Genomic DNA, 12,410 nt, shown 5'->3' with positions numbered 1-12,410 from the left:
TCTTTATGGCCTTCCTGTAACAACGGGTGGTGTAGGTGTCCTGGAGGGCAGGTAGTTTGCCCCCGGTGATGCGTTGTGCAGTCCTCACTACCCTCTGGAGAGCCTTACGGTTGAGGGCGGAGCAGTTGCCGTACCAGGCGGTGATACAGCCCGCCAGGATGCTCTCGATTGTGCATCTGTAGAAGTTTGTGAGTGCTTTTGGTGACAAGCCAAATTTCTTCAGCCTCCTGAGGTTGAATAGGCGCTGCTGCGCCTTCTTCACGACGCTGTCAGTGTGAGTGGACCAATTCAGTTTGTCTGTGATGTGTATGCCGAGGAACTTAAAACTAGCTACCCTCTCCACTACTGTTCCATCGATGTGGATAGGGGGTGTTCCCTCTGCTGTTTCCTGAAGTCCACAATCATCTCCTTAGTTTTGTTGACGTTGAGTGTGAGGTTATTTTCCTGACACCACACTCCGAGGGCCCTCACCTCCTCCCTGTAGGCCGTCTCGTCGTTGTTGGTAATCAAGCCTACCACTGTTGTGTCGTCCGCAAACTTGATGATTGAGTTGGAGGCGTGCGTGGCCACGCAGTCGTGGGTGAACAGGGAGTACAGGAGAGGGCTCAGAACGCACCCTTGTGGGGCCCCGTGTTGAGGATCAGCGGGGAGGAGATGTTGTTGCCTACCCTCACCACCTGGGGGCGGCCCGTCAGGAAGTCCAGTACCCAGTTGCACAGGGCGGGGTCGAGACCCAGGGTCTCGAGCTTGATGACGAGCTTGGAGGGTACTATGGTGTTGAATGCCGAGCTGTAGTCGATGAACAGCATTCTCACATAGGTATTCCTCTTGTCCAGGTGGGTTAGGGCAGTGTGCAGTGTGGTTGAGATTGCATCGTCTGTGGACCTATTTGGGCGGTAAGCAAATTGGAGTGGGTCTAGGGTGTCAGGTAGGGTGGAGGTGATATGGTCCTTGACTAGTCTCTCAAAGCACTTCATGATGACGGAAGTGAGTGCTACGGGGCGGTAGTCATTTAGCTCAGTTACCTTAGCTTTCTTGGGAACAGGAACAATGGTGGCCCTCCCTACTGCCTCTGATCTGGAGGACTCACTAAACAGAGAACATCCCTGGTCATCCCTACTGCCTCTGATCTGGAGGACTCACTAAACAGAGAACATCCCTGGTCATCCCTACTGCCTCTGATCTGGTGGATTCACTAAACAGAGAACATCCCTGGTCATCCCTACTGACACTGATCTGGTGGACTCACTAAACAGAGAACATCCCTGGTCATCCCTACTGACACTGATCTGGCGAATTCACTAAGCACATACTTCCTTTGTAAAGGATGTCTGAGTGTTGGATTGGGCCCCTGGCTATCTGTAAAGGATGTCTGAGTGTTGGATTGGGCCCCTGGCTATCTGTAAAGGATGTCTGAGCGTTGGATTGGGCCCCTGGCTATCTGTAAAGGATGTCTGAGTGTTGGATTGGGCCCCTGGCTATCTGTAAAGGATGTCTGAGTGTTGGATTGGGCCCCTGGCTATCTGTAAAGGATGTCTGAGTGTTGGATTGGGCCCCTGGCTATCTGTAAATAAGAAAATGTGTTTTTTAAATGATTTATACTTGTACTTTTACTTTTGATACAGTGTATTTTAGTAATTACATGTACTTTTAATACGTAAATATATTTAAAACCAAATACTGTTAGACTTTTACAATTATTTTACACAGTGACTTTCACTTTTACTTGAGTCATTTCCTATTAAGTAAGGTATGTTTACTTTTACTCAAGTATGAAGAAAACTTTTTCCACCACTGGCGAGAAGACCGTTATACCCCATGATGTGTTTCTACATATGAGCTTAGCTAGCCACTATTGCCATGACATCTCCTATGAGTGTTATCAGGGATTTCTATAGGAGAAGCAGTGTCTGCCTATCTTCATCATGTGCTTTCTGTGGTTATAGCTTTGACTGTATGCTGACAGTGAATTCAGAGCCATTCAGAGGCTAACTGCACTACAAACATCATTTTACCAGGTTTCTGTGAAGCAATTGTAATGACAGTCTGACACAAAATACCAAAGAGTTTCCTGAATTGCAAGGGTTAGTCTGTGTTTATTTTATTGTTTATTAGAAACACAGATTGAGATCATTCTGACGGGATTTTGCCAGTGAATGAATGGGGATTTGGGCTTCCTGGGAAAATGTCAGAGGTTGCTATAGTAACCAAGGAGGGCGGGGCTTAGTGAATCCCTCTTGGGATCCTTTCGTACCACTCCACCTATTCTCATTCTACTGGTGTATTTGAAGTAATTTTGCTCTCTGTTGGTACATTTGAACTCAGATAGCCACGGACTATTTATTTACAGCTATTATATAAAGGATCAGACGGAAAATAATGGAAAAAATAAGAACATTATTGACAATGTTTGAAATGTTTATTATATTTAAAAAGACACATTTTCAACATCAAATGTAATTCTGTAACACACAGACTGTGGTTTCAAAATAAATATAACTTAAATACTGAAAGGCATTGATTTCACAGTTCTGTAAAATCATAAAATTATATTTATGATAATACAAATAATTATACAGGGGAATACAATATACAACTTTCTGTAGTTTGTATAAAATAGCTGTCAAAATCAGTTTCATAAGAAATGTGTCGACTTGTGGTCATATACCAGCCAGTGGTGAACAATTTGTTCAATACAAAACTCCCTTAGGGAGAAAAAATACCTTTTCTGTAGGACCATCATGAGAACAGATGATTCTGTATACTCAACGTAGCACCTCTCTCCCAGTCAGACCATTCAAGGCTATCTAACCTACTACATTACAATACTGAGGAACTGGGATCCAGGTGTGACCAGCAGATCTTCTTTGAAAACAGAGCCAGCCTGTTCCGACTGTTGTTCCTGCTGTTGTTCCTGCTGTTGTTCCTGATGTTGTTCCTGTTGTTGTTCCTGCTGCTGTTCCTGCTGTTATTCCTGCTGTTGTTCCTGCTGTTGTTCCTGCTGTTGTTCCTGCTGATGTTCCTGCTGTTATTCCTGCTGTTGTTCCTGATGTTGTTCCTGTTGTTGTTCCTGCTGTTGTTCCTGCTGCTGTTCCTGCTGTTGTTCCTGTTGTTGTTCCTGCTGTTGTTCCTGCTGTTGTTCCTGCTGTTGTTCCTGCTGTTGTTCCTGCTGTTATTGTTGTTGGTCTCTATATCAGGCTGTCGATGCTGTTCCTGTAGGTCTGTAAAGGTTCCTCAATGTCTGAGGTGCTGTTCAGATCAAACTTGTTAGCTGGAAGGAGGCAATGAAGAGCATATTGATGAGTATTGTCGAGTAAGAAATAGCCATTCTGAATCAAATCTGTGTTAAGAAACAGAGATATCTATGAATTTCTTATAACTTTCTTATTCCTTGCCAATGACTGTGAGTGTAGAATATAAGGGACTTCTTCTGTGTTTACCTTTCTGTCTGATTCGTTTGAGGAGCCATGCAGCCAGAGACAGGCCAGATAATGACACAGCGCCCCCTGCTGCCAGGCCTAGGATAGTGGGGTTCAATGGAGGCTCAGGTGTGGCTGGAGGAAACAAGAAACAACAGAGGAAAACAGTCAAACAATCTGAATCAACTGATTGGTCACATCACTGATCCCATTTATGTAGGATATGCATTCATGATGCATTCATAAAGCCTTTATAACCTCTACATAAACATACATTGTCCTGATGACCAGCAAAAATCCAAGTTGGTCGTCTCACAGAATTTCAATTTGGTTGTGTCTCACAGAATATTCAGTTTGATTGTGTCTCACAGAGAGAGTAACAGAGGTTATAACATACCTGTGCAGGTAGGTGTTTCAGCGCTCCACTCCCCTGACCGTGAACACTGCATGTTTGGGGCCCCCTGGTGATCGTAACCCTCATCACAGCTGAAGTTGCAGACAGAGCCCCAGGGATGTGAGGGGGCCTCACAGCTGACCTGACCCCCCAGAGGAACCACAGGAGAGGGGCACTGGACAGCTGAGAGAAGGACACAGTGGTTAGTATATCAAAACACCACAAAAGGTAACAAGCAGTTGTGGATGAAACAATGAAAATGATTGTCGTTGGAGAGCTCATGCGTGTGGCAGACATCCATAAGGAGATAAGACCAATAGGTAAAATGGATGCCTGCATGACTGCAACTCACTTTGGATTAAAGCATCTGCTAAATGGTGTATATATACATATAATATTGAGTTACACCCCCCCCCCTCTCCCACGGAGTTGCCCTCAGAACAGCCTCAATTCGTTTGACATGGACTCTACAAGGTGTCGAAAGCGTTCCACAGGGATGCTGGCTCATGTTGACTCCAATGCTTCCCACAGTTGTGTCAAGTTGTCTGGATGTCCTTTGGGTGGTGGACCATTCTTGATACACAGGAAACTGTTGAGCGTGAAAAACCTAGCAGCGTTGCAGTTCTTGACACAAACCGGTGCGCCTGGCACCTACTACCAAACCCCGTTCAGAGGCACTTAAATATTTTGTCTTGCACATTAACCCTCTGAATGGCACACAGACACAATCCAATTGTCTTAAGGCTTAAAAATCCTTATTTTATTTATTTAACCTGTCTCCTCCCTTTCGTCTACACTGATTGAAGTTGATTTAACAAGTGACATCAATAAGTGATCATGGCTTTCACCTGGATTCACCTGGTCAGTCTTTGTCATGGAAAGAGCAGGTGTTCTTAATATTTTGTACACTCGGGTTGAGTAAAACCTCTCACTTCACCTCTTTCTCTCTATTTAAACTCAGTCTATAGTGTTTTAGTATCGTGTGTAATTTGACTGAGTTTAAACAGAGAAGAAGATTCGAAGTGAGAGGTTTTACTCAGCTCAAAATCTGTCCGTGAAAATAAGCCCATGAAGTGAGGAATTTTAGTATGAAGGTCAATGAGATGGTGTCGAATTTGGTCAACAACAAAATGTCATTGTTAACTTGCTACGTGAGGCTTATTTGATTGAATAGAGGTTTCGTAATGGTTATGTTTGTATCCAGGCTGCATCTCATCTGGCTGTAATTGGGAATCCCATTGGGCGGCACACAATTGGCCCATCATTGTCTGTGGTAGGCCGTCATTATAAATAATAAATTGTTCTTACCTGACTTGCCAATTTAAATAAATACATGTTGTTTTACGAATGCACTGATATGAGTGGACACACGTGGCATTTCAGCAACTTTGAGAAAAATGACTTAATATTGGACATGTTTTTCCATTGTTAGAGTGGTCATGTTAGAGTGGTCTTGTTAATTAAGAGTTTAAAAACTCTTGTCAATATAGACAATGGTTTAAATTGATTTAAAAACTCTTGTCAATGTAGACATTGGTTAAAATCAGATCTATTTTAAAGATGCAAAAAAGTTTGTCCTTACCTTCACAGTGTGGTATCTCCTCACTCCACTCAGCAGCTGATGTGCAGGTCAGCGTGATCGCCCCCTTGAGGAGATAACCCTCAGAGCAGCTAAAGTTACAGCTGCTTCCATAGGTGAAGTCTTCCCCACAGCTGATAGCGCCATCCTGTGGCTGCTGGAGGGTAGGGCAGCTTACAGCTGCAAGACAGAGTGGTGCAATGGTCAGTCTGGGTCCAGAGACAGTTCTACTGTCACACAATTACAAAACTCTTTTTATCCTCCTAGATATTTCTGAATGGAAAATGTCCTGTGTCATTCATATATTTATAGCAACTACAGTTGATGTAACATGTTATGGGGTCTACGTTTACAGATATCCAGAACCTGTACACACCAATACACTGCGGCTGTGAGTCGTTCCATTGTCCTGAGGCACCACACTGCAGGGTATCAGAGCTGGAGGCCAGCCTCTCATAGCCCTCCTCACAGGTAAAGGTACAGGTGGACAGGTAGCTGAAGGAGCCCAGGGGATGGGAGCAGGCCATGGAACCCTTCCCAGGTTCATACAGCTCACTGCATGAGACCACTGGGGAAGAGAGGGCAGATCGCAATACATGACTAAATGTGTCAATGCTGTCACAGACTCTATAAATATAATCAATAATTTGTTGATCGGCAGGTAAGGGTGCTCTTGAATGGCTAGATGTTCTTTACCATTCGGCCATCAGATTTGCCACCAATGCTCCTTATAGGACACATCACTGCACTCTATACTCCTCTGTAAACTGGTCATCTCTGTATACCCGTCACAAGACCCACTGGTTGATGCTTATTTATAAAAACCCTCTTAGGCCTCACTCCCCCCTATCTGAGATATCTACTGCAGCCCTCATCCTCCACATACAACACCCGTTCTGCCAGTCACCTCCTGTTAAATGTCCCCAAAGCGCACACATCCCTGAGTCGCTCGTCTTTTCAGTTTGCTGCAGCTAGCGACTGGAACGAGCTGCAACAAACACTCAAACTGAACAGTTTTATCTCAAATCTCTTAATTCAAAGACTCAATCATGGACACTCTTACTGACAGTTGTGGCTGCTTTGCGTGATGTATTGTTGTCTCTACCTTCTTGCTCTTTGTGCTGTTGTATGTGCCTAAGAGTGTTTGTACCCTGTTTTGTACTGCTACCATGTTGTGCTGCTACCATGTTGTGCTGCTACCATGTTGTGCTGCTGCCATGTTGTGCTGCTACCATGTTGTTATATTGTGTTGCTACCATGTTGTTGTGTTGCTACTGTACCATGCTGTGTTGTCATGTGTTGCTACCATGTTGTTGTGTTGCTACTGTACCATGCTGTGTTGTCATGTGTTGCTGCCATGTTGTTGTGTTGCTACTGTACCATGCTGTGTTGTCATGTGTTGCTACCATGTTGTTGTGTTGCTACTGTACCATGCTGTGTTGTCATGTGTTGCTACCATGTTGTTGTGTTGCTACTGTACCATGCTGTGTTGTCATGTTGTGCTGCTACCATGTTGTTATATTGTGTTGCTACCATGTTGTTGTGTTGCTACTGTACCATGCTGTGTTGTCATGTGTTGCTGCCATGCTATGTTGTTGCCTTTAGGTCTCTCTTGACGTAGTGTTGTGTTGTCTCTCTTGTTGTGATTGTGTGTAATGTCCTATATTTTTACTGAATTGATTTGTTTTTTGAATCCCAGCCACGGTCCCTGCAGGAGGCCTTTTGCCTTTTGGAAGCTCGTCATTTTAAATAAGAATTTGTTCTTAACTGACTTGCCAAGTTAAATAAAGGTTAAATGTAATAAAATAAAATACATATATTTCTATGGTCTGTTGTTCACAGTCATCTCTGCCCTCTCATTGGCTAGAATGGTCCCACCTGTTCTCGCCATCTCCTGCCTGACTCCCGTCTTTGAGGACATGCTTTTTCATTGTTAGAGTGGTCAGAAGTCTATCTTGTCAATAAATACATCGGTTTAAATTGATTTAAAAATGATTGTCAATATAGACAATGGTTTAAATCAGGTCTATTTTAAAGATGCAAAAAAGTTTGTCCTTACCTTCACAGTGTGGTATCTCCTCACTCCACTCAGCAGCTGATGTGCAGGTCAGCGTGATCGCCCCCTTGAGGAGATAACCCTCAGAGCAGCTAAAGTTACAGCTGCTTCCATAGGTGAAGTCTTCCCCACAGCTGATAGCGCCATCCTGTGGCTGCTGGAGGGTAGGGCAGCTTACAGCTGCAAGACAGAGTGGTGCAGTGGTCAGTCTGTGTCCAGAGACAATTCTACTGTCACACAATTACAAAACTCTATTTGCCCTCCCAGATATTTCTGAATGGAAAATGTCCTGTGTCATTCATATATTTATAGCAACTACAGTTGATGTAACATGTTATGGGGTCTACGTTTACAGATATCCAGAACCTGTACACACCAATACACTGCGACTGTGAGTCGTTCCATTGTCCCGAGGCACCACACTGCAGGGTAGCAGAGCTGGAGGCCAGCCTCTCATAGCCCTCCTCACAGGTAAAGGTACAGGTGGACAGGTAGCTGAAGGAGCCCAGGGGATGGGAGCAGGCCATGGAACCCTTCCCAGGTTCATACAGCTCACTGCATGAGACCACTGGGGAAGAGAGGGCAGATCGCAATACATGACTAAATGTGTCAATGCTGTCACAGACTCTATAATGGCACAGATAGTTCCCCTCCTGACTCAGCCTCCAGTATTTATGCTGCAGTAGTTTATGTGTCGGGGGGCTAGGGTCAGTCTGTTATATCTGGAGTAGTTCTGTCTTATCCGGTGTCCTGTGTCAATTTTAGTATGCTCTCTCTAATTCTCTTTCTTTCTTTCTTTCTTTCTTCCTTTCTTTCTTTATTTCTTTCTTTCTTTCTCAGAGGATCTGAGCCCTAGGACCATGCCTCAGGACTACCTGGCCTGATGACTCCTTGCTGTCCCCAGTCCACCTGGCCGTGCTGCTGCTCCAGTTTCAACTGTTCTGCCTGCGTCTATGGAACCCTGACCTGTTCACCGGACGCGCTACCTGTCCCCGACCTGCTGTTTTCAACTTTCTAGAGACAGCAGGAGCGGTGGAGAACCTCTGAATGATCGGCTATGAAAAGCCAACTGTCATTTACTCCTGAGGTGCTGATCTGTTGAACCCTTGATAACCTCTGTAATTATTATTATTTGACCCTGCTGGTCATCTATGAACATTTGAACATCTTGGCCATGTTCTGTTATAATTTCCACCCAGCACAGCCAGACGAGGACTGGCCACCCCTCATAGCCTGGTTCCTCTCTAGGTTTCTTCCTAGGTTCTGGCCTTTCTAGGGAGTTTTTCCTAGCCACCCTGCTTCTACACCTGCATTGCTTGCTGTTTTGGGTTTATGGCTGGGTTTCTGTAAAGCACTTTAAGACATCAGCTGATGTAAGAAGGGCTTTATAAATACATTTGATTGATTATGCCCTCTCATTGGCTAGAATGGTCCCACCTGTTCTTGCCATCTCCTGCCTGACTTCCGTCTTTGAGGACATGTTTTTTAATTGTTAGAGTGGTCAGAAGTCTATCTTGTCAATAAATACATTGGTTTAAATTGATTAAAAAATTATTGTCAATGTAGACAATGGTTTAAATCAGGTCTAGTTTAAAGATGCAAAAAAGTTTGTCCTTACCTTCACAGTGTGGTATCTCCTCACTCCACTCAGCAGCTGATGTGCAGGTCAGCGTGATCGCCCCCTTGAGGAGATAACCCTCAGAGCAGCTAAAGTTACAGCTGCTTCCATAGGTGAAGTCTTCTCCACAGCTGATAGCGCCATCCTGTGGCTGCTGGAGGGTAGGGCAGCGTACAGCTGCAAGACAGAGTGGTGCAGTGGTCAGTCTGTGTCCAGAGACAATTCTACTGTCACACAATTACAAAACTCTTTTTATCCTCCTAGATATTTCTGAATGGAAAATGTCCTGTGTCATTCATATATTTATAGCAACTACAGTTGATGTAACATGTTATGGGGTCTACGTTTACAGATATCCAGAACCTGTACACACCAATACACTGCGACTGTGAGTCGTTCCATTGTCCCGAGGCACCACACTGCAGGGTAGCAGAGCTGGAGGCCAGCCTCTCATAGCCCTCCTCACAGGTAAAGGTACAGGTGGACAGGTAGCTGAAGGAGCCCAGGGGATGGGAGCAGGCCATGGAACCCTTCCCAGGTTCATACAGCTCACTGCATGAGACCACTGAGGAGGAGAGAGCAGATCGCAATACATGACTAAATGTGCCACGATGAAGACATTACTCAAGATACACAACAACTGAAATACAGGATGTCTAAGCTGCCATACTGGTATAAAGACCGATAGCAAGACACTGAGGTAATTCAAAGAAAGTACAAATCAAAAGTTCATTACAAATTGTAGCTTATTTTCTTCTGTTATTAGTCTTTCCAGAACACCTTATTTATAAGGTTTATAAGAGGATATACTTACATTCACAGGTGGGAGGCTGTTCTGACCATGATTCTGAGGCTGTGCATCTCACAGGCCCGGAGCTGCTCAGCCGGTACCCCTCTTCACAGGAATACTGACACGTCGAGTCAAAGGAGAAATTCCCATTGGGGTGAGAGCAACTGACACTGGCTTTAGCAGGGACAGTGACCCCCTCCATCTTACATTCAACAACTGCCAACAAAGGAAAACAGGCAAGGAGTTACAATTAATATATATGCCATTTAGCAGACGCTTTTATCCAAAGCGACTTACAGTCATGTGTGCATACATTCTACGTATGGGTGGTCCCGGGGATCAAACCCACTACCCTGGCGTTACAAGCGCCATGCTCTACCAACTGAGCTACAGAAGGACCACAATTAAGAGAACATTGTGTGTGATAACAGTTGGCTTCATACTGCCTGTATTAGATATTTTGACTATATCATCCTGGGCTTGCTTACCGTGTTCACACTGCTCTCCGTAGAAGCCCTCAGAGCATTTACAGCGGTGGCTGTTGATGGTCTCCACACACTCTCCATGGTAACATGAGTCGCTCTGACACGAGGCTGTGAAGCACAGAGCCGTCTTCTTCTTCATACACGACTCGTCGTTCCACTTCCCTGTGTCCGCCTCTCTCTTGATGTACATCTCCACACAGTCCTCGTTGTTCCCCCCGTTGTTGGGTTCCCCGTCTGCCCAGTTCTCTGCCTCTTTAGTCAGGGTCTTATTGGTCCCCACCCAGGTCCACACGTCGTCCACCTTACGGATCCCTATCCAGTAATAGTTGGTCTGCCTGGGCAGGATGCTGTTAAGGTGGGAGATCTCTCCACGGTTCTGGATGGCCACCATGTCAGTGTAGTGCTCCGTGCACCACTTTCTAGCAGTGTCCCAGTTCATAGTTTTGTCGGAGTGATGGTAGGACCAGCCCTCTACTCTAGTGCACATGGTGACAACTGAGGAATGACAAAAAGATCAATATTGACATACAGTACATGAATGAGTTTACATGAGTGGGATTTTAGAAATGCATAGATCTTTTGAAATGTGTTTCTTACTTGAGTACAGGAGGAAGAGGGTGATCCATGAGCTGAGGCTTCTGGTTTGCTGTGATGCAGAGCAGAAGTCCTGTGGAGACAACATCAAGCCATACCTTACAGACTCAGAAATGCATTGGCTGTCTGAACTGTATATAAACTAACTGGTGCATCTTAATTTTAAGGCATAAATCATTTCTCTCAACAGTACTTACCATTGTAAGATTAAAATGTGATGCTCTTCTGCAGGTAAATCTCCAAACGATATGTTTCTAGTCTGATCCAGTGGATGAAATGATACTGCTCTCTGGTACTCTGTGCAGACATATATATACACCAACCCACACTTCAACAACGGCCAAAGACCAGAATTCATCGTTATGACACTGCCTGGGCGTGAATCAGATACTCTGGAATTTCCAACTTGGAAACTTTCTCCCTCTCTCCCCCTCCCTCTTTTAGATATCTGGACTCTATCCTATTGTGTCGGTCAGACAGATAAGAGCGTCTCTGAGTAGGTGCCAGAGCCCAAAGCCCGGGCTGCAACAGGAAACAAAGACTGAGGAAGCAGTCATTAACAACAGCCTCTGCCCTGGGCAGAGACTCACAGATACTGAGCTGGTGTTGAAATGTTTCTTTCACTCCTTTGAAATGTCTGACTAACACCACATCAAGCATTTATTGTCATGAAGAGTGGGGTGTATAATCTGTTGAATATTGTAAGCTAAACAGTTGAGAAATGTACTATGTCAAGTCAACCTCTATTTCAAGTGCATTTCATTGAGTTTGGTTTTAATATAACAGTGTAGAATTTGACTAACCCACTGCTGTCTTTCTGCATTTTTATTAAAGGATATGCACAGCTTGAGAGGATACAGGGAGACAGACAGGTTGTCATGAGGATACAAGGAGACAGACAGGTTGTCATGAGGATACAGGGAGACAGACAGGTTGTCATGAGGATACAGGGAGACAGACAGGTTGTCATGAGGATACAAGGAGACAGACAGGTTGTCATGAGGATACAGGGAGACAGACAGGTTGTCATGAGGATACAGGGAGACAGACAGGTTGTCATGAGGATACAGGGAGACAGACAAGTTGTCATGAGGATACAGGGTGAAAGACAGGTTGTCATGAGGATACAGGGAGATAGACAGGTTGTCATGAGGTTACAGGGAGACAGACAGGTTGTCATGAGGATACAGGGAGACAGACAGGTTGTCATGAGGATACAGGGAGACAGACAGGTTGTCATGAGGATACAGGGAGACAGACAGGTTGTCATGAGGATACAGGGAGACAGACAAGTTGTCATGAGGATACAGGGAGACAGGTTGTCATGAGGATACAGGGAGACAGACAGGCTGTCATGAGGATACAGGGAGACAGGTTGTCATGAGGATACAGGGAGACAGACAGGTTGTCATGAGGATACAGGGAGACAGACAAGTTGTCATGAGGATACAGGGAGACAGGTTGTCATGAGGATA

General features: G+C 44.8%; 1 protein-coding gene across 1 annotated transcript; it reads right to left on the bottom strand.

The window, feature by feature from the left end:
• Positions 1 to 2,406: 2,406 nt before the first annotated feature.
• On the bottom strand, positions 2,407 to 11,277 carry sele (selectin E). The gene is made up of 13 exons (XM_046303305.1): positions 11,133 to 11,277; positions 10,939 to 11,008; positions 10,345 to 10,836; positions 9,881 to 10,072; positions 9,440 to 9,631; positions 9,067 to 9,243; positions 7,825 to 8,016; positions 7,452 to 7,628; positions 5,769 to 5,960; positions 5,396 to 5,572; positions 3,817 to 3,996; positions 3,441 to 3,554; positions 2,407 to 3,271 (listed from the first exon to the last, which is right to left on the bottom strand). The coding sequence occupies exons 1-13, from the start codon at positions 11,133 to 11,135 to the stop codon at positions 3,189 to 3,191; spliced, it is 2,241 nt and encodes a 746-aa protein (XP_046159261.1). The 5' UTR covers positions 11,136 to 11,277; the 3' UTR covers positions 2,407 to 3,188.
• Positions 11,278 to 12,410: the final 1,133 nt, after the last annotated feature.

The sequence above is a fragment of the Oncorhynchus gorbuscha genome, linkage group LG15 (genome assembly GCF_021184085.1).
Source record: "Oncorhynchus gorbuscha isolate QuinsamMale2020 ecotype Even-year linkage group LG15, OgorEven_v1.0, whole genome shotgun sequence".
Lineage (NCBI taxonomy): Eukaryota > Metazoa > Chordata > Actinopteri > Salmoniformes > Salmonidae > Oncorhynchus > Oncorhynchus gorbuscha.
This window is presented reverse-complemented; position numbering and strand designations above follow the sequence as displayed.